The sequence below is a fragment of the Hippoglossus stenolepis genome, chromosome 11, assembly GCF_022539355.2.
Source record: "Hippoglossus stenolepis isolate QCI-W04-F060 chromosome 11, HSTE1.2, whole genome shotgun sequence".
NCBI classification, from domain to species: domain Eukaryota; kingdom Metazoa; phylum Chordata; class Actinopteri; order Pleuronectiformes; family Pleuronectidae; genus Hippoglossus; species Hippoglossus stenolepis.
Genome location: NC_061493.1, coordinates 18,407,003 through 18,431,619, shown reverse-complemented (window position 1 = coordinate 18,431,619; position 24,617 = coordinate 18,407,003). Strand labels below are relative to the sequence as shown.

General features: G+C 40.9%; 5 protein-coding genes across 5 annotated transcripts; 4 read left to right on the top strand and 1 right to left on the bottom strand.

Moving 5' to 3' along the window:
* LOC118118407 (apolipoprotein D) lies at positions 1–1,419 on the top strand. The gene is made up of 4 exons (XM_035171609.2): positions 1–120; positions 295–416; positions 912–1,000; positions 1,181–1,419. Exons 1-4 carry the CDS (start codon positions 1–3, stop codon positions 1,417–1,419), a joined length of 570 nt encoding a protein of 189 aa, XP_035027500.2.
* Positions 1,420–2,956: 1,537 nt separating this feature from the next.
* On the bottom strand, positions 2,957–3,920 carry apoda.2 (apolipoprotein Da, duplicate 2). The gene is made up of 4 exons (XM_035171611.2): positions 3,801–3,920; positions 3,506–3,627; positions 3,317–3,405; positions 2,957–3,198 (listed from the first exon to the last, which is right to left on the bottom strand). The coding sequence occupies exons 1-4, from the start codon at positions 3,918–3,920 to the stop codon at positions 2,957–2,959; spliced, it is 573 nt and encodes a 190-aa protein (XP_035027502.1).
* Positions 3,921–7,009: 3,089 nt separating this feature from the next.
* Positions 7,010–8,857, top strand: apoda.1 (apolipoprotein Da, duplicate 1). The gene is made up of 5 exons (XM_035171610.2): positions 7,010–7,123; positions 7,351–7,488; positions 7,809–7,930; positions 8,022–8,107; positions 8,226–8,857. The coding sequence occupies exons 2-5, from the start codon at positions 7,372–7,374 to the stop codon at positions 8,459–8,461; spliced, it is 561 nt and encodes a 186-aa protein (XP_035027501.1). The 5' UTR covers positions 7,010–7,123; positions 7,351–7,371; the 3' UTR covers positions 8,462–8,857.
* A 759-nt stretch (positions 8,858–9,616) lies between these two features.
* LOC118118266 (COP9 signalosome complex subunit 9) lies at positions 9,617–14,737 on the top strand. Its single transcript, XM_035171313.2, has 3 exons — positions 9,617–9,821; positions 10,660–10,732; positions 14,105–14,737. The coding sequence occupies exons 1-3, from the start codon at positions 9,726–9,728 to the stop codon at positions 14,140–14,142; spliced, it is 207 nt and encodes a 68-aa protein (XP_035027204.1). The 5' UTR covers positions 9,617–9,725; the 3' UTR covers positions 14,143–14,737.
* Positions 14,738–19,617: 4,880 nt separating this feature from the next.
* Positions 19,618–24,350, top strand: and2 (actinodin2). The gene is made up of 5 exons (XM_035169590.2): positions 19,618–19,690; positions 20,910–20,954; positions 22,278–22,441; positions 22,815–23,708; positions 23,940–24,350. Exons 1-5 carry the CDS (start codon positions 19,618–19,620, stop codon positions 24,348–24,350), a joined length of 1,587 nt encoding a protein of 528 aa, XP_035025481.1.
* The last annotated feature ends 267 nt before the right edge of the window (positions 24,351–24,617 follow it).

The following is a 24,617-nucleotide window of genomic DNA, read 5'->3' as shown; positions in this document are numbered from 1 at the left end:
ATGAACGCCATCCAGGTGATTTCCCTGACTCTGCTGTCCGTCCTGGCAGCCAACGCTCAGGTCATCATGCCCGGACGATGCCCCAAGCCGGCTGTTCAGGAGAACTTTGACGCTGCCAGGGTGAGCACAGAAACAATTTCACCGTTATTGCAGGAAAACAAGGCTGCGTTTTGTCGTCTTTATGTGTCTCTAGATCACGTAAATGTACAAAATACATTTTTGAGGCCTAAATTTGATACCGAATAGACGTGGCACTCTAACAATGAGCTTATGTCCCCTGTGGTTCCTCTGCAGTATCTTGGTAAATGGTATGACATCCAGAGACTGCCACACGCTTTCCAGAAGGGTGAGTGCTGCACTGCCACCTACAGCCTGCAAAGCCCTGGAGTTGTCGGTGTCCTCAACAAGGAGCTGCTGTGAGTATCATGTCCACATCTGTAATACAATAACAGAGAAGAAAACCTTCTGTTGAAGTACAACTAGTAATAGATCCATATAAAATACTCAATTATAAGTTAAAGTCCTGCATTCAAAAGTAAACGTATAGGTGTATTATCCACAAAATGTACATAAAATATTAAAGTTGCTGTACCCACTATCCAGCTCTATCAGGGTATATACTATGATTATTGTATGTACACAACAATATTTTTCATGAAGAGTTGGACTCCTATGTGTGTTTTTAGAGATGTAACTAAGTCTATTTCCCTGTAAAACTTAAACATCTATATTTTCTGCCTGTATCTTGGTTAAGATGTGTGACTCTTATATCTCAATATAATAAACAACAACATTTAAGACCGATTTGTCTCTTTTGTGTTTGCACCTTTAAAACCAGGATGAAGTCGGTCACTTGGTGTCATTTCAACTGTTTATGTTTATATTCATTAACATTTCACCGTCTCTTTTAGTGCTGACGGTTCCATCAACGCCATCAGCGGCTCTGCCATGGCTAAGAATCCCTCTGAGCCCGCCAAGCTGCAGGTCTCCTTCTTTGAGAGTAAGGACTCCTCATTTGTTTCAAACCTTCTACCCTGGATAGATTATCCCAACACTATATCCCATTTGAGCATCATTCTTAAAGATTTCTGTATAATTGAAGCATATTGGGACATTTTAAAACCTTGCATTAGTCAGTGATATTTGTTATCTTGACTTTCTGTCTCTTTTACACCTCCAGACACTCCCCCTGCCCCTTACTGGGTCCTGTCCACCGACTACGACAGCTACTCCCTGGTCTACAGCTGCACCGACCTCGGCGTGCTGCACGTGGACTTCGCCTGGATCCTGAGCAGGGAGCCCACCCTGCCCAAGGAGACCATGGAGGAGCTGCACAGCACCCTGTCCTCCATCGGAGTCCGAGTGGACAAGCTGCTCACCACCAACCAGGATGCAGCTTACTGCAGCGCTATGCAGTGACAGAGATAATCCTGATTTAGCCTACAGACCCACACACCGCTGTGTGTTATGTATTGTGCTGCTTATGACTGTACTCTCACTGGTCTATATGTCACTGGATGTCTCATGCAAAGTCAATGCAATAAACTTATTCAAACTGAAAGCCAGATCTTGGCGTCTGGTCTGTGGGCCTCTGTTTGGATCTGATGAAATACAATATTGATTATTAATGAACTAGGCAGCATGATTTTCATGTTGACGCACACATTAATTACTTCTATTAATCATAATTAAATTTGAAAAAATCCAAAAAACTAATTAATTCTGTGTTGATTAATTACTGGATAATTTTGCATCTTTAGGCTTCAAATACAGTTTTGAGTTATCAGTGTTTGGCTGAACTGATCACAAGCTGTAATCCTGTGTAAACTGATGAGGGGACAAAGAGGACAGAATTGTTTTATGGGCTCACAAGCCAGTGGTCATCAGTACATGTTTAACAACCCACTGTCAGTACAACAGTAACAATTCTTCACTATAGGTTAAATAAGTTAAGACTCTCAGTTGTCCCTAGGTGTGAATGTGAGTCATGGACAACCAACCTGTCCAGGATGTGCCTCTCGCCCAATGTCAGCTGGGATTGGCCCCATTCCTCATGTGACCCTGAAAGAAGAAGTGGGACAGATAATGGATGGATGGTTGTTTAAGCCAGGAAAACATGTTCTCTGTCAGCCTCTCATAGACAATGACAGAAAGATAACTGAGTGATCACCCTTTAAAACATGAAGGGAATTTCCTAATTGCAAATATATAAATATGCAAAACAACCACAAGATGCTCAGCTCTTGTGGCTCAACATAGAAACATACAAACATGCCTTTAATAGATAGAATAACTCTGTCTTCTTTTCTACATTAGACCAGATGTTAAACACACAGTTTTTCTTTCATCACTCTTCAGACGTATCAATCACAGGCAGAAAAATTACTTTCAATTTCTGAGATGAAACCAAGATGAAAAATGATGCAGCTCAGCAACCAAATTGACGAGAAGGAAACATGAGAGGATGAAACAAATAAAGCAATACAAATTTGACAATAAAATGTATGTGTATAAATGATTTATCGTTTCAACATGTCTACCCCCCCCGAGAACTTACTTATCAAAATAAAATGTGTAGCACATTATATTAGAGGTATTGATGTTTTCATCTGGACCTACTTTACATTTTCATTCATTGGAATAATGTTGGAGTGTGTTGTGAGACCTTGAAAGGACGAACTGTGTGTGTGTGTGTTTATGTACGTTAATGTTTTATGTAAAGTGAACTTTGGCACTGACATTCTCTTGCTTTAAATTCTACAGTTTGCCTTTTTGTAATTCAGAGTGAGCCCAAGGTCTAAAAACAAAACACACACAACATGAATTTCTTTCTACAGGTTTATTGCATTGACTTTGCACAAGATCAACAAAGCGATATATATATATATACTGCACACTCCACACACCGAGCCATGCTGTGACTCCTGTGTCGTCCTCTATCTGAAACAGGAGTTGTCTACTGGATCATGGCGCTGCAATACTCTGCGTCCTGGTCGGTGGAGGCCATCTTGGCCACGTTGACTCCGATGGAGGACAGGATGCTGTGCAGCTCCTCGACGGCCTCCTCAGACAGGGTGGGCTCCCTGCTCAGGATCCAGGAGAACTCCATGCGGAACAGGCCGAAGTCGCTGCAGCCGTAGACCAGAGAGTGACCCTCGTAATCAGTGGAGAGCACCCAGTAGGGACCGGGGGGGGAATCTGGAGGGGAGACAAGTCGAAAGAGTCAAAGCTGCTGGGATATTCCAACCACAAGTCACCGGTTTTAATGAATGAGTGAACTTGAAGGTAAAAACTGTAATGAATTAGACATCCTCACTTTCAAAGAAGGAGACCTCCAGCTTGGCAGGCTCGGCGGGGTTCTTAGCCTTGGCAGAACCGGCGATAGCATTAGTGGTTCCGTCGTTTCTGTAAAAGATGAATAAAACATGAAAGACTTAATATGAAAAAAAGGAATTTAGATGAGAATTTCCTTTTTTCTATACACACATTTGGATCAGATACTCACAGCAGCTCCCTGTTCAGGACCCCGACGACTCCTGGGCTCTTCAGGCTGTAGGTGGCGGTGCCGCACTCGCCTTTCTGGAAGGCTGTTGGGAGCTTCATGATCTCATACCACCTACCCACGTACTGCAGGGAAAACACAACATATCACAGTGGAGGTGCTAAATATGTATCTGTTGCAACTCAGGGCTGTTTGCTGATAATGGCAGTTGTGGGAATTGTGCATTTCTCATGTGGTGCATAGGTTTAATATAATAGCAAATGAAAGATAAGGAATAACCTCTGAGTTTAGTATTCACCCTGGTTGCATCAAAGTTGGCCTGAACGTCAGGTTTGGGACATTTGCCGAACTTGAAGATCTGAGCGCTGGCTGCCAGGACAGACAGCAGAGTCAGGGAAATCACCTGCATGGCCTTCATCTTATCAACACGACCTGCAGAGGATAAAACACAGCACAATTACAGAGGCAATATCCTGCTGCAGAGCTCAGGGAACCAAACATCTGTATTGAGAATCACACAGGGAAGAACAGGAGACAGGCACAGAAATGGACGTTAAGAGGCAGCCTGCTTACCTGAGTTTACAGATATACAACCTGTGTGCAGGATGTTCAGCTTCTCTGGGTCTTTTATAGATCGAAGAACCCGGAGCTTTATCGCTGATCACGTTCCTGGGCCCCTTCTCTGTGTTTTCATGGCCGACGGTTGTGATGTGTGAGAGCTGGCACCTGTTCAAATGAAGAAACTGTTCAAACAGGCCTCGCTCCATTGACAGGTCAGCGATGGTATCGAGTCTATGTAGTAGGGGAAGCCCATAATGACACGGATATTATTTTCCCAAAATATGAAATGTGAAAACTACAAATAAGGTACAGTATATAATCTCAAGTTATATAAAAACTGTAAATTCATTACTTTTCAAATAGACCGTTGCATCACAGGAGCAGCGTCATGCAGCCACACAGATATTCTGTTAATTAGATTAATACATTATAATTCTGCCAAAATTAAGGACTGAATAGTTTCTTTCTTGACCTATATTCTATCCTTCCACCAGTTTTCGTGGAAATCCTGAACCAAACGATCAATGATCCTTGTTTCTATGAATGCAAAGTAAGTAAATACATGTAAGACCTTTCAAATGTAATTAATTTATTGTAATAAAGCCAAAAGAGCTGCAGAAGTTCATTCAGTGTGTCAAGAGTCGTAAAACTAGAAAGGTGAATAATGAAAAAGTAAACATGGAAATATTACGTTATGTGTGTTAATGTAAGTTTGGTGAAAGGTCACAGATGAGGTTGTGTGACCTTTGTTGTGCCTCAGCAGCAGGAACTATTCTCATGATCTGTGTGTGTGTTACCGCACACATGAACATGTTTAACCTATAGTGTGTTTGTGTGTGTGTATGTGAGTGTAAGTGTACACAGGTGGCAGGAGCCCCAGCGTGACCTCATGTGTCGTGGCATGAGAGTCTTTACTATAGGTCACATAATATAGCATCTGTTTCACAATGTATATTAGATCATAATCATTTCTTTCACAGACAACCAAACTAATAATAATATATACTAATAATGATGATAAAATATCCCTATTTATACAACACTTTGTATAAAACTGTTACAGAGTGCTTTACATGACTGAAGCAGGATTGAAACATTTCAGGACTCAGAAAAATAAGATCAGAGAAGAAAATAATATTAAAACAATTAAATACAGCATTAAAACAATAATGACCAAACAAATCATGTAAAATGGTGAAGCCTAGATAACTAAAAGGCTTTTTAGGTGCGTGTTTCCCACAGCACGGCTTGGATTGGCTCAGCATGACTAGTGATGGAATTCCTGGATGAAAAGACATGAAAAGAGCGCCATCTACAGACACAAAAAAAAAGATCCAAGAACCAAACCATCACAGCAGCTCTGCAGGGAATGAAGAGCAGAAATAAAACTCAAATGAACAAAATAAAGACAAGAAGAGACAGAAACCTGAACATGATGAAATATGGAGGAAAGTATGTCTGTCAAATATTTTGCTGAAATGCTCCAGTCTGAATTCCACTTCTTTAATATTCCTCACCCTTTGATATGTGTTTCTCCATTGAAGCAGAATAGGTCAGTGTGATTGTTTGTTCTTCATCGTGCTCTGACCAGTCGAGCTCATTACTTCCACCCAGTGAGAAACCGACACCTTTAACCAGCCTTTGATTTATGTGGAGCTGCAGCTAATAAGTTGATGGAAATTGAACCTTCTGATCTTTCTCTTCTTTAATTCAACCTTGTTTGTAGTTGTGTGACTTTATCTGGAAGCCGACAGGATTTAATAATGTTTGCATGTAATTGACAGCGTTTGGTTTAAACCGTTTTGAGTGTTAAACTGTTGCGGCTCATTGCACCAGGACATATTTAAAAGTCAGGCTGTAGACTCTGATACAGAACCTGTCTGTAGGATTTATTAACAAGCAGCTTCTGAGCTGGAGAGCCTGTCATTTCCTTGTGAAATTTAATTTGTAACTGAACTCCTACAGCTCTGCTGGGCAGTTATGATTCACTCCACATTTCATCGGCGCCTTGGCTTTTTATTTCCTGTTTGAATTCAGTGCATTGACTCGCACTTTTAAATATTTTGCCGAACAAGAACATGTTTCTTTAGCTTTTTTTGTGGAAAATTGATGTTGGTGCATGTGTAATAAACACAGGGCGATCAGTGTTATGTGTGTGACTATGAGACAGGACGATTATCTCTGAGGGTCTGTAATACTTGTTAAAACATTGAAAAGTATTAAAAAGAGATGGATAAACTAGAATTGGTAAGATTTGGATATTCCATTGTGATAGTTTCAGTGATATATGCTCTTGTTGTCAGGACTACTGTTCACACTTGGAAGCTGCCCAGCAAAACTGCAGTCCGACCCACTGGCCACTAATTAGATGAAGAGTCAGGAGATCGCCAAAAATAAAAGTCTAAAGAAGCAGAAGACGCAAAAAACCCACAAATATCAACCTGTTGACGTCAGAGCTCTTCAAAGTTATTCCAAATCACGCCTGTACTGAATTTAAATGGTCGACTGTCCATCTAATAGTTAATGTGATATTAAAGTGGTGGACCACTCAGCACAGCCATCAGAACAGATCCACATTCACCATGACTCAAAAGGTTCCTGATAAACTTTGACATGACCAAATATTGTTGATTGAGATCGAATCTTATTGATTTAGTCAACTGCTTTGTACAACCATGCAGGACATATTATTTTTAGGTCTGAAAAAATAAACTGGATCCTCAAACTTCTTCAACTTTAATTGGCCCAGATAGAGTTTGTATCTATAAATGCAAACCTTCACGTATTCTATAGAAACATGAAACAATAAATCCACATTTCTGTGCATCTGAGGGAGGAGAGCATCCAGATTGTTTTATAACGTTTCTGCTGGTACGTCCCCTGTGACTCCAATTTGCTAATAGTTTGCTTCAAGTCTGGAATAAGGCTCCATACAAAGACAGCCATTGATGACACAGAGTGGCAGTGCTGCAAAACCTCGCGCAGAGCGACGTCTTTAATTCAAACAGCGGAGTTTGTCCGAGGAAGAGAAGACAAGTCTGAAGCAAAGAGGCCACAGAGGTAAGAAATAATATCTAGTGAAGTATATAAATATTAAAACAACAAAAAACATTACAGAAGAGAGCCAATAATGTTGGTTTTCCTGAACTGAGGTTGTATAGCTAGAAGATTAGAAGATTTGTCAGGTAAACTGTCACTTTTAGTAATGATGTGAATGCATCGCACTGTATTTTATGTTACATTTCAGTAATTTGTTGCCTTATTTACATTGTTTATGTATGTTGCAGGAAACAAAGGCCGGTCTCACTATGAAGTTATCTTCAGCTCTGGCTTTTGTGCTGGTTCTCCCACTCACCTGGGCGCAGGTTCCCCACTGGGGACCGTGTCCAGAACCGTCCGTTCAAACTGCGTTCAACCTCAAGCAGGTAAGGAAAACATTTTATGTTTAAGATATAAGATATAAGATATAATTTTGGTGAGTTTTCCTTCCTTTATTTTCACTACATTTTGTGGATACTCTTTTTTTTTATTTATGTTAAATCTAAACCTCTTTTTTTCCCCAAACACAATATATCATATTCATTCTACTTAGTTTCACTCACTTATTTTGACTTTGGTCGTCCACAACATTTTAGTATGTATAATTATTGCACCTCGAGTGGGTGTGGTAGGACATCTGCCATATGTCTCACTGAATGAATATGTAGATGTATTCATGCGTTTCCTTCTTCCTTTACCCTCACAGTTCATGGGCAGGTGGTTTGAAATTGCCAAACTGCCGGCCCAGTTTGAGAAGGGCCGCTGCATCGAGACAAACTTCACCATGAGGACGGACAACTCCATCCGAGTGGTCAGCTCTGAAATACTGTGAGTTACTTTGTGCGAATGTGAAATTGGGAGGTGATGATTGCATAAGGTGTATTTCTTTTAAAACATGTGACTGTGTGGAATTGAACAGAAAAGGAGAGCTGAGGAAAATCGAAGGCAATGGAGTCATAGAAGACATGAAGAATCCGGCCAAGCTGGGGATAAGTTATTCCTATGGTGAGGACGACTATACATTTAACTCCTGCTGCTGTGTGTCAATTTGTAATGTCAGTGGATTTTGTCACATGAACAGAAGAAAGCATTTGAATGGATTCCTTGTTTCTCGCCACCACAGTCCTGCCCTACTCCCCGTACTGGATCCTGTCCACGGACTACACCAACACGGCCCTGGTGTATTCCTGCACGGACATCCTCAGGCTCTTCCACGTCGACTTTGCCTGGATCCTGAGCCGAACACGAACCCTGCCTGACGCCACCGTGGAGAAGGCCAAGGAGACCTTCGGCAACAACAACATCGACGTGAGCAGGATGATTGCCAGCAAGCAGCAGGGCTGTGACAAAACCCTGTGAGCGGCAGGGTGCTGCGGTGCAAATACAAGATGGTGCTGTTGGAGGGAGAAGATGACTGATATTCTGTGATGATTGAGGCCAGGAGGTCTAGACTCAGCTCTGTTATTTAGTTTGTGCAACAGACCAGAGTTGAATGTATTTCATGTGATGTTGTTTTATGTTTAACAGCACAGATACTAAGTTGTAGTTTTCCCACCTTTTTATTTGCACATCATCACTGATTGCGATTTTATGATAGAAATGTTCTGCCCTGTTTTGCCCCGTGAGGCTGAAAAATGTGTGTTTCATTTCCTGTAAAAAGATGTGGAATCAAACGATATTTAATCTGATCTGATTATACCAGAAACTGGAAAACATGACACATCTAATTAGAGTGAATAAAGTCAGTCAAACTTACCTCATGTGATCTTCCTTGATTCCAAAGTGCAATCTCTACCACTCGAACACAATTTTAATAAAACGTATTGTATGTTTATCCGTGTTTAAAGTAGGAACTTAAAAATATAGTTTTGAATTGATAATTAATCAAGACTTCTGCCAAGTTGAGCATTAAGAGGTTTTTAGGGTGAGTCTCATGGTACTTTTTACTGGAGTTACAATTTGATTGTGGAATTCTACATTTTCTATACTAATAATACAGGAATATACAAAATCTTTTATGTGTATGTGTGTATCCCAGGTATGACTGAATAATCAGCAGATTATTTTCTCCATTATTGTCAGAAATGTAGATACAACTTTATAACAATACATTTATTGGTATAGTACTCATCACTGTTTAAAAGTAAATAAAATCTATCTATCTATCTATCTATCTATCTCTCTATCTCTCTCTCTATCTCTCTATCTCTCTATCTCTCTCTCTATCTCTCTATCTATCTATCTATCTCTCTATCTATCTATCTATCTCTCTCTCTATCTCTCTATCTCTCTATCTCTCTATCTCTCTCTCTATCTCTCTATCTATCTATCTATCTATCTATCTATCTATCTATCTATCTATCTATCTATCTATCTATCTATCTCTCTATCTCTCTCTCTCTCTCTCTCTCTCTCTATCTCTCTATCTATCTGGTATACAAAGTCAGTGAAATGATGAATGAAGCCACACTCTCATCATAAGAGCAGCGGAACCTTTGTGTCGCGACGTGACTTTCCCTCCGGACCTTTCTTCCCAGCACACCGGCTGTGTATCTCCTCTAGCCTAGAGCAGCGTGTGAAACTCTTGACAGAAACTCATTAATGTTACAGACATCGTTCATCTATGCCTCTGAAGGACCAGTCCAACTCCACCGCCATGAAACCAGCCGTGGATGAGATGTTCCCCGAAGGCGCTGGACCCTACGTGGACCTGGACGAGGTTTGTTAGCTTACATGCTAATTCCAAATAGCAGCGAGCATCACATACAAATGAACTGATTAGCTGGAGCTAGCTTCTCTCGTGGCCTCTGTTATTGTCTTTACAGGTTAATGTTTTTATTTATTATCGGTCACTAACTTAGCTAGAAGTGCTAAAGATTTATCTCATGCTAACGTTCATGTGTATTTCCTCACAGTGGCACTTTAACATGAACTCCATGCTAATGCTAAACACAGCCCATTGGAAACTCTTCATCACGTTTGTTTTCTGCACACTGATGCTGCCAGTCTCATGTTCTTCCTCTTCATTGATGTGGTTTGTTGGATTCACATTGGACTCAATGTTCATGCAACCAGTTTGAGACCAGTTTAGCTTTGTGACACGGTTCACATGGTGATCGTTGGTATCATAGACGTCATATAAAGATGGACAACATGACTTATGCTGAAAAGTGAAGCCAAACCTTCTCGATCGCCACCTTGTGTCTGACTGAAGTTATTTCTATTTCATTTAATGTTGTTTAATGCCTTGTACTCTTCATGTTTTTTATTGTACGACACTTGAGATAACTCTGGGTGTTTTTAAATGTCCTCTATGAAAAAAATCCACCCGACTACTGAAATGCATGTGATCACAAATGTGCTGCTTACATCAACATTGTATTTTATTATGCAACAAAAGGTTGAAAACGCAGACTATGTAAAACGTGTGTTTCTCCGACCCTGCTCTCTGGACACTGGATGTCTCAGAAGAGCTGCTTGTGATGGTTTGCTCTGCTTGTCTCTGACTTCCTGGTGTGAAATCTGTGCCTCTGAGCTGCATGTTTGTTGTCCGACAGGCTGGGGGAAGCACAGGACTGCTCATGGACCTGGCTGCCAGTGAAAAGGCAGTTCACGCAGACTTCTTCAACGGTAAAGATTCATGTGCATTCTTCACTACATGTCGTGCTTTACCCTCAAACTCTGGGGTCTGAACCCTGCATTGAAATGTTGAGTTCGCTCAATGTTCAGTATTGTCTGAAACTAAGGCTCACAATTCACATTCTCCATGTATTCACTGTATTAGAGAGATTATATGATTGTTGATACATAAATGTAGTTGAATGACAACAGATAATTAAATAAGAAAAGGATAGTTTCTCTAAACAAAGCTTATATTGACTGTTATTGATTACTGATTTTGAAAAGATCGAGATGCCTTTTAAAAGGATATTTATTGCCCCAATGAGGTCACTGGTTTCACCTTTATATTCTCAACCATCTTTTGGTTACAGCAGCTTTGTCATGTTTTCCTACTGTATGTCGTTTTTTTTTTTTTATGCCCACTGTACTTTACAACTGGCTCGAGTTTTGTCTTTGAGGATTTCTTTCAGTAAGCAGATGTTTTGAAGTAGGTCTGTGATTTGGCACGAGAGAAATACACAAACCCACATGCAGAGCATGACTGGAAGTTGGTGCAGTTACACATTTTCTGTTCTGGGCTCTAGTGACTTCAGTCTGAAATAAAGAATAATATTTGTCATATTTCAAGTGCTAGGTCTCAACTTTCATTTGAGTAGGTTTACACTGATGCAGAAAGAAGCGTGTGTGAGATATAGACGTGTTTTCTTTTCCGCAACCAAACCGGTGTGTTTAAAAACCACAGATGCCAGTTAGTTAGTTTTCTATTCCCAGAGATGTTGGCAGCAGCACAGATTCTCACAGATTCAGAATCAACAAACAGAAGCTCTGTCACAGACTTCATTATTTACTTTTTATTCATTTTTTAAAATTTATTTAAATGTTAAGTTTATAATACGTCCCCTCTGAGCTGCAACGATCCGCTTAAAGCATTCTTCAAATACAAATGTCAATGCAAGTTATTTTTGCCGGCTCTGTCATTTAAAGTGAGCTGAGGAGTCTGTCATCGTCGAATAGGAAATCGTCAGTCACTGCAGATTGAATCTTTTAGCACATGATGTTTTGTTTTTTTCACCCCTAGGGCGTCAGTAGCTGGTTCCACAGCAGGAAGCTTCTTTACTGGCCCCAAAACATTCCTTGAAGCCCCCTTTTACAAACTGCATTTTATAATGGAGTGTGATCTCTGTCCCGAGGCGCTGCTACATCAAACAGCCACAACCTCTTGCCATATGCAACACAGATTCCACGCAGACTTCTCAGCGGGAACTCGGTGGATGTGCTTTGTATGAGGCTCGTTTAGGGGAGCAGCCTTTATTCCCCCTCTGATTGAGATGTGTGCCACTTAACTGTCCCTAGGCTCGTTGAACACAGCTCCCAATCCCCACGGCCTACATTCGTAAAAGGATTTTAAACGTTCATTCATTAAAACAATCGCTGTCTAACTCGCTTAATTCTTTCAGTCACAGAAGAACAAGTGCTGTGACAGTTTCTGTTAATCTGTGTTGTTCCACATTGCTGTGAAATATCCAGGCTACGGGATTTCTGTGGGAAAAGTACTTTATTGTGTTTAGGTCTGTTTAGGTGTAGTCCTAAATGTTTTTACCTGAGACTGATTTGAAGCTGCAGTGTAAAAAAGATGGTTTAATATGTTAAACATAAACTTAGTCTTTTGGAAATGTAGCATCAGGTTGTTGGAATCATTTTCACAATGCAGTAGTTCAGGCTCGTATTCAGTCATTGTATCCATGGTTAATTGTAGGAGTGGATGATAGAAATAAGATCCTCTCTCACATCTCATTCTGCCTCAGTGCTGGTGACAGCCAGTTGCTGGAGGCGTTATTCTTTCCGGATTGTTTTTCCGTCCGAATCTTGTGAACAAATTATTTCAAGAACTCCATAAGGTAATTTCTTCAAATTTTAAATGTTCACTTGGACACAAGGGTGAACTGTTTACAGTTTGGTGGTCAAAGGTCAAGGCCGCTGTGACCTCACAAAACACATTTGTTACCCCTTGCGAACACGATATCTCAGTAACATCTCGGGGAATCCTTTAAAATCTGCCACAAATTCAAATGTTGACTTCATATGAGTCTGAAACTGTACTGATTGGCTGAGGCACACAACCACAGGCCGGTAGTTCTAGTTTTATATTGTTATGTAGACATATCTGTATCTATCAAAATCTATTGAGAAACTGCCACACAGCTAAAACATTTTCTCAGCATTTACAACATGTGGTCAGGAGTGATGTTACCTGTCTTTCATTCTAGTTCATGTGTTTGTGCCTTTTTAATTAGTCTTCAAATATTGTTTTCCATCATGTGCTGTTTGTCTCGTCTGTGTTTTGTATGTTTGATGACATGTTTGAAAACACCACTTTGTGCACAATACAGACAACACGTAGTCAGAGCAAATTCCTGTGTGCAGGCGGCACACACTGCATGTAGACTGAATACAGACCATTCAATATAAACGCTGATCAAAGTTTACATGTGAGTTATGAATTTCTATCGCAGCAGTTCACTTACATACGTGTACATCATGGGCTTTGCACCCCTAATCGCCCCTGTGTGTTTGAGATGTGCATGCATGCGTACGTATGTGTTAACCAGGTGTCTGTGACGTGCTGGAGCTGAAACAAGTAATCAGTTAGTTGATTGAAAGACAATTAATCAGCGTATTTGGGACTTATGATGCTGTTTTTGACACTTTACGGGTTAATTAGATAAAATATGAAAATAATTTGTTTATAACCTTAGTTTTTATTTTACCAGGAAAACGCTGGGGATACAATCTGCTGATTATTTTCATCAACTGTTAAGTAATCACTGATGTGTCCAATAGTATTGAAATTGACAGTAATCATTTTCCACAGCCCAAAGTGACGTATTGTTTATTTTAGTCCAAAAACTCAAAGATAACTAACTGTGACAGCCCTTGAAAACACAGAATGCAAAAAGTTAATATCAATGTGAAGTTGCAGTAAACAACCAGTACAGCACAGCAGGTCAGACAAACTCCTATAACTCATGTCTGCAAAAATGAAAGTGTATTTCCCTTTTATCTGGATTTGTAGAGTGTTAAATGCAGCTTACCTGCAGCAGAGGATGTGGCACATATTATCCAGCGTGTTCATGCAGTTCTCCTGCTGACCCCTGACCTCACAAACTGTCAGACACACAGGAAGGCCACTCCTCACCAAGTACATACCCAGATCCTTTTACTTTTATCACCCTGCACCCCTTCGACCCAGCGACCCAAACGACCGCTTTATGAGAAAATGCCTGGCTTGCAGAAACTTTTGAAACGCAGCCATAGTTTTGTTGTCCAGCTGTTATGTCACTTTAGTGGAATAATTGTGTTCTGTTATTTTTTCTCCCACAGATTTTGAAGATCTGTTTGACGACGATGACATCCAGTGAAAGATTAAACACAGGTCGTCAGAGCAGTGATGGATGATATTCACACTCCAGCTCCACACCACATATTTTTTTGTGGAAAGCAAACCGGCTATTTACTGTCTAATGACATACAATTTCCCTTCATAGCTGTCCTAGTTTCAGGCTTTTTAAAACATCCTTAAAGAGTCGTCACCATCTCCAGATGTTGTGAAATTCTTAAGATCCCAAGGACTCCTTCATATATGGCATGTTCAAATTATGAGCTTGTATCGTGCTCGTGTCTTCGGCTCCTTCTAAACTGGATTGCAGGTTTCTGTGTGCTGGAGAACACCTGTTAGGAACATAATTATACATGTGATGGGCAGAGGCTCCGTATGCTGTCGCCCTTAAACAGGCTGCAGATGGTATATGATAAGTGAGGGTCTGGTAAAATTGTTTAAATTATTTGCGTGACCGTGTGTGATAGTCACATACATTCTGTGCATTTGGTTTTTAGAACAGTGTCTTCTGTTGCATGATCCATTTGTACATATGTGTACAGTCGTTACGCAACCACACTTCTGTTTGTGATTGAAGTGACTCTGGTTGAAACTCAATAAACAGAACTTTGGATTAATGAAGCAGTGAATGTGTGGATTTTTTTCTGTACACTTAAGTGAATTATATTTATGTAGTCTGTATTCTCAAAGATGGTTTTGTGTGCATTGAATATATATTTGTGTTTTTATTTTATGTTCAATTCTTTGAAATAAAAATGTACAAACTTAAGTCGGGGTAAAAGAGAAGATGATACAATCTACTAACTCAAGTATTTATTCAAAGCTCATTATGATTAAAATGTTTTCTGATGTAATTAATTTATTGAAGACCACTGGGATCATTAAATGGGTCCCAGTTCTGGAGCTGTTTGTCATATCACATGATCGTCATCATTATTTTGAAAGCACTTTTTGGTTTGGCTATGAAATCAAGTTTCTTTCGAAGTTCTTCAAGTGCTCGGGAGGAAAAAATGGAAATTTGACCATTGCTCTAATTGGGCAGATCATGAGGAAAGCTGCAATGTGCAACTGTTTTGAGTTGTTTTGCCTGTTGGGATTTTCACTTGGGGAAAAGTAAAAATACATTTGAAAACATTGTCTCTGAGTTTATGAAATAGAAATGGTCTTATCACTATTTGTTTACATGATATACACAAAGAATGTACTTAGAATACAATCAGCAGTTTAATCCACAATTTAAGAATAGTTTGTTGTGGTCTTAATGAAAAAAAATGTTTACTTCAGATTTTCTATGTATTTTGTTTTGCACTTGCCATTTCATCATAGCAGAAAACATTTATACTGTATTATTGATGTAATCCATGTGCAGCCGCTCACTGAGCTGATCATGAGTTTATCTATAAAAGTATTGAAATGTTCAATTAGACAAATCTCCTAACTTATAATGTCTTATAGTTGCTTCCAGGAATATGAGGCGAAGTTTGATGAACATAAAGCATCTTGCAACCAATATATAAAAGGCTGTTTCAAACAGAAACTAATACCTTGCTGCCTGTTTGAGAAGCAATAAAATGTGGTCTGCAGCTGTCAGTCTATAGGTAAACAGGAGATTACACTGTCTGAAAAGACGGCTTCAAAAAGCTTTTACTTTGCAGCATATGGTATTTTTCCTTCTCAGTTCATCACTCAGGCAGATTTGATCAGAGTATTTACTGTATATTGAGACACTCCCTCAACATCAGCCCCAATCGGAGTGCTGACGTGAAGGTCAGAACATATTGGGCCTTTATTACTGTTCAGCACCAGAGGAGACTGATAAGAGGCTTTGAAGAGCACAAAATGCAAAGTGTAGGTTTTTACCAGCTTCCACAGATTCAGCAAAACAGAGAACTGCGCTGTCGGCACATGTTCAACAGTCGTGTACAAGACAATGGTATTAAGTACACTACAGAGTCTTGACTGGGCTTTAACCAGCAGTTCACACACACTGACGTCTGACCGGGGGTTTGCAACATGAAGCACAGGGTCAGGGATCAGGGCCCGTTAACAGAGGTGTCAGGGGATAATCCACTTTATTAAAAAGGTTTGAGAAACTCATGATTCAGACTCTCCAGAGAAGATTTCATCTGTAAAGGATCAGAAGTCATTCTTAATGCAGAGTGAAATCCCTAAAAAACAATATATGTATATATTTAGTTATATTATTATTGTTATTATAATGCGAAATTTAAATGTTTCTTATACGACGTGTCTCCACTTCCTCCCACTATCCAGAGATGAAGCCAAAATAACCAAGTTACGTGAAGAAGTGATGGGGCAGCAGCAGCAGCAGCAGCAGCAGCAAGGTCCTGCTGATACACAGCTTGAACCATTGTGAGTCAGTCCCAGCTGTAAGTCTACAGTGTTTACATAAACACTTTCAAAGGGGATTGTCGACACTTGATCTGTTTCTTTTCACCCAAGTCTGTTAAGTTCTTGTGAATTGTCCCGTGTAGTGAAAAAGACAGAAATATCTCCTGCTGGCTGCTCTGTCCTTTTGTCTCCTTGTGTGACTGTCCCACTTATTCTTAAACAACTGAACTGCAGGGATCACAGCCGAGGCTGAGTCATCCTCTGTCATGCAATGGGGACAAAGACCTAGGGCACAAATATGATATATGATATGAGTATTAATTTGACCAAAAGTAGCATTAAGGAACTGAGGAGCAGATGATGCTTAATGCATAATAACCATAATAGCTGGATATATTTGAGTTTTTTAGCTTAATAGAGACAATATAGGAATGAAAATTTGTTAATATGTATAGCTCAAGCTGTAAAGCAACAGCGCCCTCCTAAGCAACACATGGGGATTGATTTGGCTTTGTGTTCAAGCGATTAAGTTGTTTGTAGATGAAAAGAATCAAAGCCTATCAAATGGTGGATGTTCCTCACGATCCTCGGCTTTCTGAGCCAGAAGAGCTGCTTCTGTATCAAATCCAACAAACTCTGTTCAGAAGTCTTCATATTTTAAAAGTAACCTGGATGAATATTGGAGACAAACGCTGGTTTTTAATGAACAGATCCACGGTTCAACATTACTCCTGAACGTTCTGTGCCTGATTCTTACAATTTAATCTGCGACTGTAAGTCAGTTCCACACTTCTCACAGGAGATCGTACCCACTCACTGAAGTTACAAGAACAGACTCTCAGGCTGAGGAGTGAGAATGAAAAAGGAAATATTCTCTCTATTCCAACTCAGTGAACCATCAAACTAATATTAAAGCTGCTATTCAGAAAAAGTAGCATTTTGTTGCTTTAAGTGATTCACAGCCAAGGTACTTCTACAGTTACGAGGAAGTTTGTGGACATATTGTGATGGAGGTCAACTCATTAAAAAACTATGACTTGAAACTAGATAATAAAATCTAAAATAATTCAAGAATTGTAATATTTACCTAGAAGTTATGGGTAAATGGATGAAACATCTAGTGAACCTCTGGCCACTATAGCGGCACAAAAGCAAACATCCCCAAACAAACCTGAAAATTGCTGAACTGACTCAATCCTATAAGATTTGTTGAAGTAATATTTACTTTAATACAATAAAATGTTGTAGATAATCTCCAGTTCAAAAATGACTGGAAAAGAAAACATCTGGAACATTGGGGTTTGGGGATAATAGGGTTCGTCTGACAGGGCTGTATATGCTGCTCTGCACCTATATAAATGTGTGTGTGTGTGTGTGTGTGTGTGTGTGTGTGTGTGTGTGTGTGTGTGTGTGTGTGTGTGTGTGTGTTGTTCTGACGCAGGCTGCGGGCTCTACAGGCTACGTGGCACAATCCGCCTGCAGCATACAAACAGCGGTGTTGGCATGCTGCTCTTCATGGCTTCTACAGCAGTTTGCTTCATTAGTGTCCTGCTGGATGTGGCCTTGTGCCTCTAACGACTCCAGCTTCCATGTTGTCCAATAAAAAAAAAACATGCACGTGCAAGAAAGGGGCTTTTTTTTTTTTTTTAAGAAATGAGAGATGGTTTAAATACACTTATCGTTCTGATAGAGATTTGAGCTGAGTATCAGTCACGAGACATTACAGCTGACAACATGTTGGTGAACGTTATCAAGGCTGGTGCAACCACTGCTGCATCACTGCATCAATGAAGGGACTCGCGCTCCTGTAATCCTGGACAATATCACTCACACGCGTGTCAATAAAGTGATGCAACACAGCTGATGGTTCAGAGGTACGTTTTATTCATGCAGGCAGTTTCCATGCAGACTTTTTATAGTGATGATGCACTAAAAGAAAAAATCGTTTAATTTCTTTCCAGTTCAGGAAGTTGTTATCTACTTTGTGTTTATGCATGTTTTTTTCTTTCCTGGTGCATCATCAGGAAAGTACCATGAATATCACGAGTACCTCTTGCTCTCCTGTTTTATCAGAGCCACCTCGGCCACAGCCGCAGGCACTTCTTCATAAATCTGTGCCCATCAAACGGAGGCCTCCTGTTGAGTGGATTTAAAAAGCTCCGAGTTTTTTAAGTTCACACCCACTGAGCAATTTATGTTAATTTTCAAATCTGAAAATCAACTAGAGGCTTAGACAAAGTGTCACCTCACACGATGACCCCGAATTCCAAACCTGTGAGGAAAGAAACCCGGCGCTAAATGGCACCTTGTTAATGTCCCTCTGCTGAGAGCTGTCGTGCTGCTCACCTCTCCTAATTACAGGACCCCTATTGGTTGAACGTATGGCAGCTCAGGAGCCAATCCCTGAGCGCCTAACAGCACGCCGGAGCCGTATGACATGCCTTTTTGTTTTTAATGATCAAGGGGGCTCCTTAAAAATGTTTCCCTGCCCGTGTGTCCTGTACAGGGGAGCAGAGAGGTAGACGGTTTAGACAGCTGAGAGCTCAGTGCAGGAAGACCCCCCCCTCAAGAGGCTTGATCCAGGGCTGATCTCAGGAGGCCACATCTTCAGCACCTTTGCAGGTAAGGACAAATGTGTGTGTTTTTTTTAAAGCCACGGCAACTTTCTGCAACTTTTTTTAGATGAAAAGTGGGAAAGTGCTCAGATTTATAAGCCTGAGTGAAACTATAGAAGATAATCTCTGTAATTCCGTATCCTTCCATACATGGAGAAGTACAGTTCAATCTTTTGCCTGTTTGATTGTTCAGTCCATTTGCTCTCTGTTTGATATTCTGATATACAGAACTGAAGTGTCTCTAATCTCTGAAAAGCTCCATTACAACATGTCCCCAATCCTCTTCATTGTCTTGGCAGCAGCCAGTTAAATAAACTAAAAGCTGTCTTTTCAGTCCATGTGAATGGTCTTCTCATGGATTTCTAAATCCTTCTGCAAAACCCAAACAAAAACCAATGAATTCAAGTCAAGTGCATTACGATAATACAGTCTTTTTGTCAGAAGTTCGTACAGAAAATACAGTTCAGTTACATCACTGAATATTATATATGTCTGTATTTCTTTTCCCCAGGAAGAACATAGAACAGAAAATGGCTCGTGTTGGACGACCATCGTTTTCCCTGATCCACACAGGATTGCTGTTAGCGATCGTTCTACTACCAGGTGAGACTCAAAACGTATCTGGGACTTTATCTGATCTTTGCCACAACAGTAAATCCCCTCTGTTTGCTGGATGTGGGAACTATTGGGTTTCTCTGTAATACTGTAAGGTCTCGATCTTACTAAGTAATGTGCCTTTAGCAAATGTTGTCTTTTGGTGCTCTACAAATAAAATGGAATTGAACCTAATATAGTTGGACGACAGGTGAAATGGAAGCAAATCTAAGTTACTTGTAGTTTACCTGAATAGTTCCAAACTATGTAACTTTCTACTTATCCATTAAAATGTACATTTTACTCTTATCTGACAGATTTCAACAGAAGTTACTCTGGGAGTTTATTCATAAGGCTCATGATCAGTTTGTGAAACATGACACATTCACAGATAATGTAGCTACGTTAACTCCACTCCACCAAGTACAACTGCAAAATGCACCATTAACATTAAGGAATCAGAAGCATCATAATGATTAAATATATATCACAGTCACATGGGCTGTTTGTCAGCATTACTTACTTTTAGTTTTGATACTTGAAGTACATTTTCTTGCTCATACTTCTATACTTTTATTTAAGTAGGATTTTAACTACAGGCCTTACTTTTAATTTTACATCATTGTAGTACTACTCTTACTTAAATCTCTTAATGAAGGATGGGGATGTTTATTTATTTATATATTATATATATATATATATATATATATATATATATATATATATATATATAAGAGGAAATCGGCTTAATGACCTACACATTTCTAAAATCCTTACAGTTGTCCATAAACTAAAGCCCCCCCCCCTGTGGAGCTATATATCCCACATGTGCAAACAGGGATGTACACAGACATGTCCCCCCCCTTCCCATCTTCTATGTTTACAGTGTATAGGTAATTGGTTTATGTGGGGGTCCACTCTTTGTACTTTTACAGGTTTACTTTAAGGGGGCCCCCATTAGTTGCATAAACTCCACTGCTCTGGTTTTCAAAGCCTAACTGAAAGTGTATGAGGTTGCAGGGGGGTGGAGGGTTTGTGGGTTGGGGGTCTTTAATCTGCAGGGTGCAAACTGAACCCGGGCGCCAGAGCCCCAGCACCTGCCGTGTCTCACCCAGGGGCTTATTAGCAGCTCAGCATTTTCCCCTGATGTTATGGAAAGCTCAACATCTGGACCCAGTCTAATAATTTCCCTGCTGCTGCTAATGTGGCTGCTGCCTGTGTTTTACAGAGTTCCTGGGGGCGGTACCAGTGGAGCAGCACAGGGAGGAGGAAGGTGAGGACCAGTGATGTGGCATTTAGGACATTTTAAATCATGGACCTTAAAAAGGAGAGAGAGTATCTACTGTAAATATGCAGTAAATAAGCACAACATTGATTTAAGTTTTAAAGGTGGTGATCACAATAACACACCCTGACAATCTGGTCAAACCCAATATGGAGCTAAAACAATTTGTTGACAGAAAATGAACTGACAACAATTTTTCTGTTTAATCTCATCAAATAAAAAACTTAATTCCAGTCTCTCAAATGTAAAGATCCTGTACTTGAACTTAATTTACATGAAATTAAATTTAAAAAATAGATTTTTAAATGTTAAAAGGTCGTCTTTGGCAACTCACGATGGACAATATTACTATTTACTTTATACTGATATTTAATCAGCGATCAAACAATAACAGTTTAATGAAATGGAAAAGTATTCAACATATTAAGTTATAATGGAAGTACAGTTATTGGAGGGTTGTAGCTGTAGTTGTTCAGGATGCAAAATTGTTTTCCAGTCAATAATCTCATCTAAAACCGATCCAGAAATACATTCGTGCATATTTTGAGAACTTTCATTGTTTGTTGGCAGAGTCTCAGAGAAGAGTCGGTTCAGCTCTATTGAGATTCCTGAGGCCATAGTCTTCTGATGTTGTTGTATTGATCTGAGTTTTATGAATTTACATGTTGATCTGGGGAGATAAACTAACAAGAGCATGAAACAACATGATGTAGTCCATCGTTTTAAATTAAATACCAAAGAACGTCTTATTCATGTCATCCAAAAATACTAAAATGATAAAAGAGACCGGAATAAAAACGGTCAGAAATCCTTTATTAACACACTGTTTGCTTTTTTGTGGCTGCATGAACATGAAGCTGTAGCCTGCAGCTGGTTGTCTGTGCAATACTCAAAGAAGTATTATAACCTCTCATAAAATGACTCTGTTGACCTTGTTTTTGGTCCAGGCAAAAAAAATACATATACCATGTTAATTCATGGGCTGTGGACAGAGCCAGGTCAGCTAGAAAATCAATAAGTCTGTCTCACTGAAATATTAAACTTTTAACTTAATAACATCCTAAACTTTCACTTATTGCTGAATGTGGCAACATATTGAAATGTAGCTGATTTTCACGGTTAGTGTACTGTGACAAACTTTAAAAATAACTTGATCAGATAAAGACACGAGGTCCAAACAATATTTGATTTACGTTTAATTCAATTTTCAACTTATTCATAACTCTCTTGAATGCATCGAATGAGGATGTAACTCTAGCCCACATGACTTCCTAACTATCCCACTTAATCTCTTCGTTCTCTCCCCGTCAGTGACTGCAGTGTCTGTTGATGTGAAAGCCGAGGCCATGGACACCCTGAAGAAACTCGTCCGGAACAGAAGGAACGTCCCTGTGATGGCTGTGCCCCAGTTCAAACGTGTGCCGGACTTCTGGGGATGGTACAAGTACTTCATGGACAGCCACAACCAGGAGGGAGTGAGTGGAGCTTCGATGAAATAGTTTCAACACAGAGCGTCTGTATTCGCTGAGGTTTTAAAAATCAGAGCAGTTATTCTTTTATGCTCAGACCATGATTATATAATTATCGTTACCCTCTTAAAATGCTAATGTGGGTTTTAATGCAGCTCATGTTCCAGCATGTATTCTCAGTGCCAGGGAGAGCTCTGTGGTTTGAGTGACAAGATAGCGAGCTTAAAAACGACATGCATTTCTCCACAGAGGGTTTCTCTGAAAGAGATTTGAATTCTTTTAGTTTTATTTTTGTTTTTTTCTCTGCCTTTGTAGCATCTGAATCATCTGAGATTAGGAGGATTTATTCATTTTGTCTCGTTTCCCTCCTGCTCTTCAGGTTGAGGATCTGGACCGTCTCTACATGGCTTACCTGCAGAACAAGCACAGGTCAGAGGAGGGGCCCAACTTCAACCACTACCTCAAGCACCTCAGTGAAATCTACAAGACCTGCGCCGATTCTGATGACCCAGAATGCATTGCAGAGTCCACCAGCAAGCCAAAGGCTTCAGTGGTGATGCCCTCCTCCGTCAAGTCTGCCGCCGTCAGGATGTGCAACCCCTACATCGACCCCTACTGCCTCTTCCCCCTCGTCCCCCAGGTTGCGGCCCCAGCGCCTGAGCCAGTGCCAGTTAACTTCCCAGCTCCCATCCTCACCCCCATGCTGCCCATGCCCATGAAGGGCTCCACTGGCTTCTACCACTACGCCCCTGTCCTGGAGCCGTTCCTGAGCGCAGAGCAGAAGACTGAGCTGCTGAGGATCTGCAGCCCAGAGGATGTCGAGTGTCTGCAGTACCACCTGAGGGCAGCTTATGGCTACCGCCCAGCTGCTGGCCCCGCCCCATCCTACGCCGCACTCAAATGTGACCCCAAGGATCCCTACTGCATGCCCCTCCTGGTCCAGAAGTCCCCATCAGGCTTCTACCACCGGCTCTACCCCAGCTGTGACCCGGCCGTCGACCCTCTGTGTGTGTCAAACGTCGCTGCTCCTGCTCCCCTTGCTGAGAAGGCTCCCAAAGAGCAACACTGCAACCCTCTGTTTGACGGTGGCTGCAACCCCCTGTCCGCCACCAAGCTGTCAGGCCTCACCAAGCCCGTCCTGGAGTACGCCCCCAAGGCTCAGTACGCACCTCCCGCTGCTCCTCTGGCCTGCGACCCTCGCTACGATCCATACTGCATACTGGCAGCCGCCGCTGCCCTGCGCAAGCCCCCCCCACAGGTCCCCGAGCACCAGGTCTGAGTTTGAAGTCCTGCTAATAGGATTGATTAGTTCTAATGTTTTGACTAACCTAGTGTAATCTCGCTTGTTGAATGGTTCTAATATTTCTTCCTTTTCTCTGTTGGTTTATTAAATAATGTTTTAAAATAAGAATTGGTGTTTCATAATGCTTTCACTTCCTATCTTTGATCTACTTTTTCATCTGTTTTAAACCAAAAACCACAAATCAATTGATCGATCAACCAGGTCCGCTCCAAGCTCGGCATCCGTGGCAAGACCAAGGAGGGCCATGACTGCTATGTGCACTACGACAAAGACTGCACTCCGCTGAAGTATGGCCCCTCTGCCAAGGCCGACATCAAGGGTCCAGCCAAGCCCCTCTGCCATCCATTCGACCCCACCTGCGGGAAATTTGCTTCACCATCCGGCATTGCGGCAGCGAAGGTCACTGGGCACGGCATAATCCTGCCTGACCCCGACTGCGACCCCGAGGTCGACTACAACTGCCGCCTGCGCCACGCCGAACCTGCCGCTGCTGACCAGCCCGCTGCCGACCAGCCCGCTGCCGACCAGCCCGCCGAGGACACCCCGGTCCCACAGTCTGCAGTCCCACGCTTTGAAGACTTCCTCACGAGCGTCATGAACCAGCACAAGTAGATCTCAGATGTAACAACTGAATCAACAGCTTCTGATAGATAATAATGGAAAGTGGTGCAAACTCCACCCTGCCCAAGTTTGCTGGACTTCATGGACCAAAACCTTCTAGACTTCATCAGCTTATTACAAAACTATCAAATCACTCAGAAAATATTGCAGATTTCACACAGTGAATCAGATTTTCCAACACAATCTGAAGGTTTCACAGAGCATTATGTGAAACCTGTGGATTAAATACTTCATGTATTTATGTTTGTAGAAAAAAGT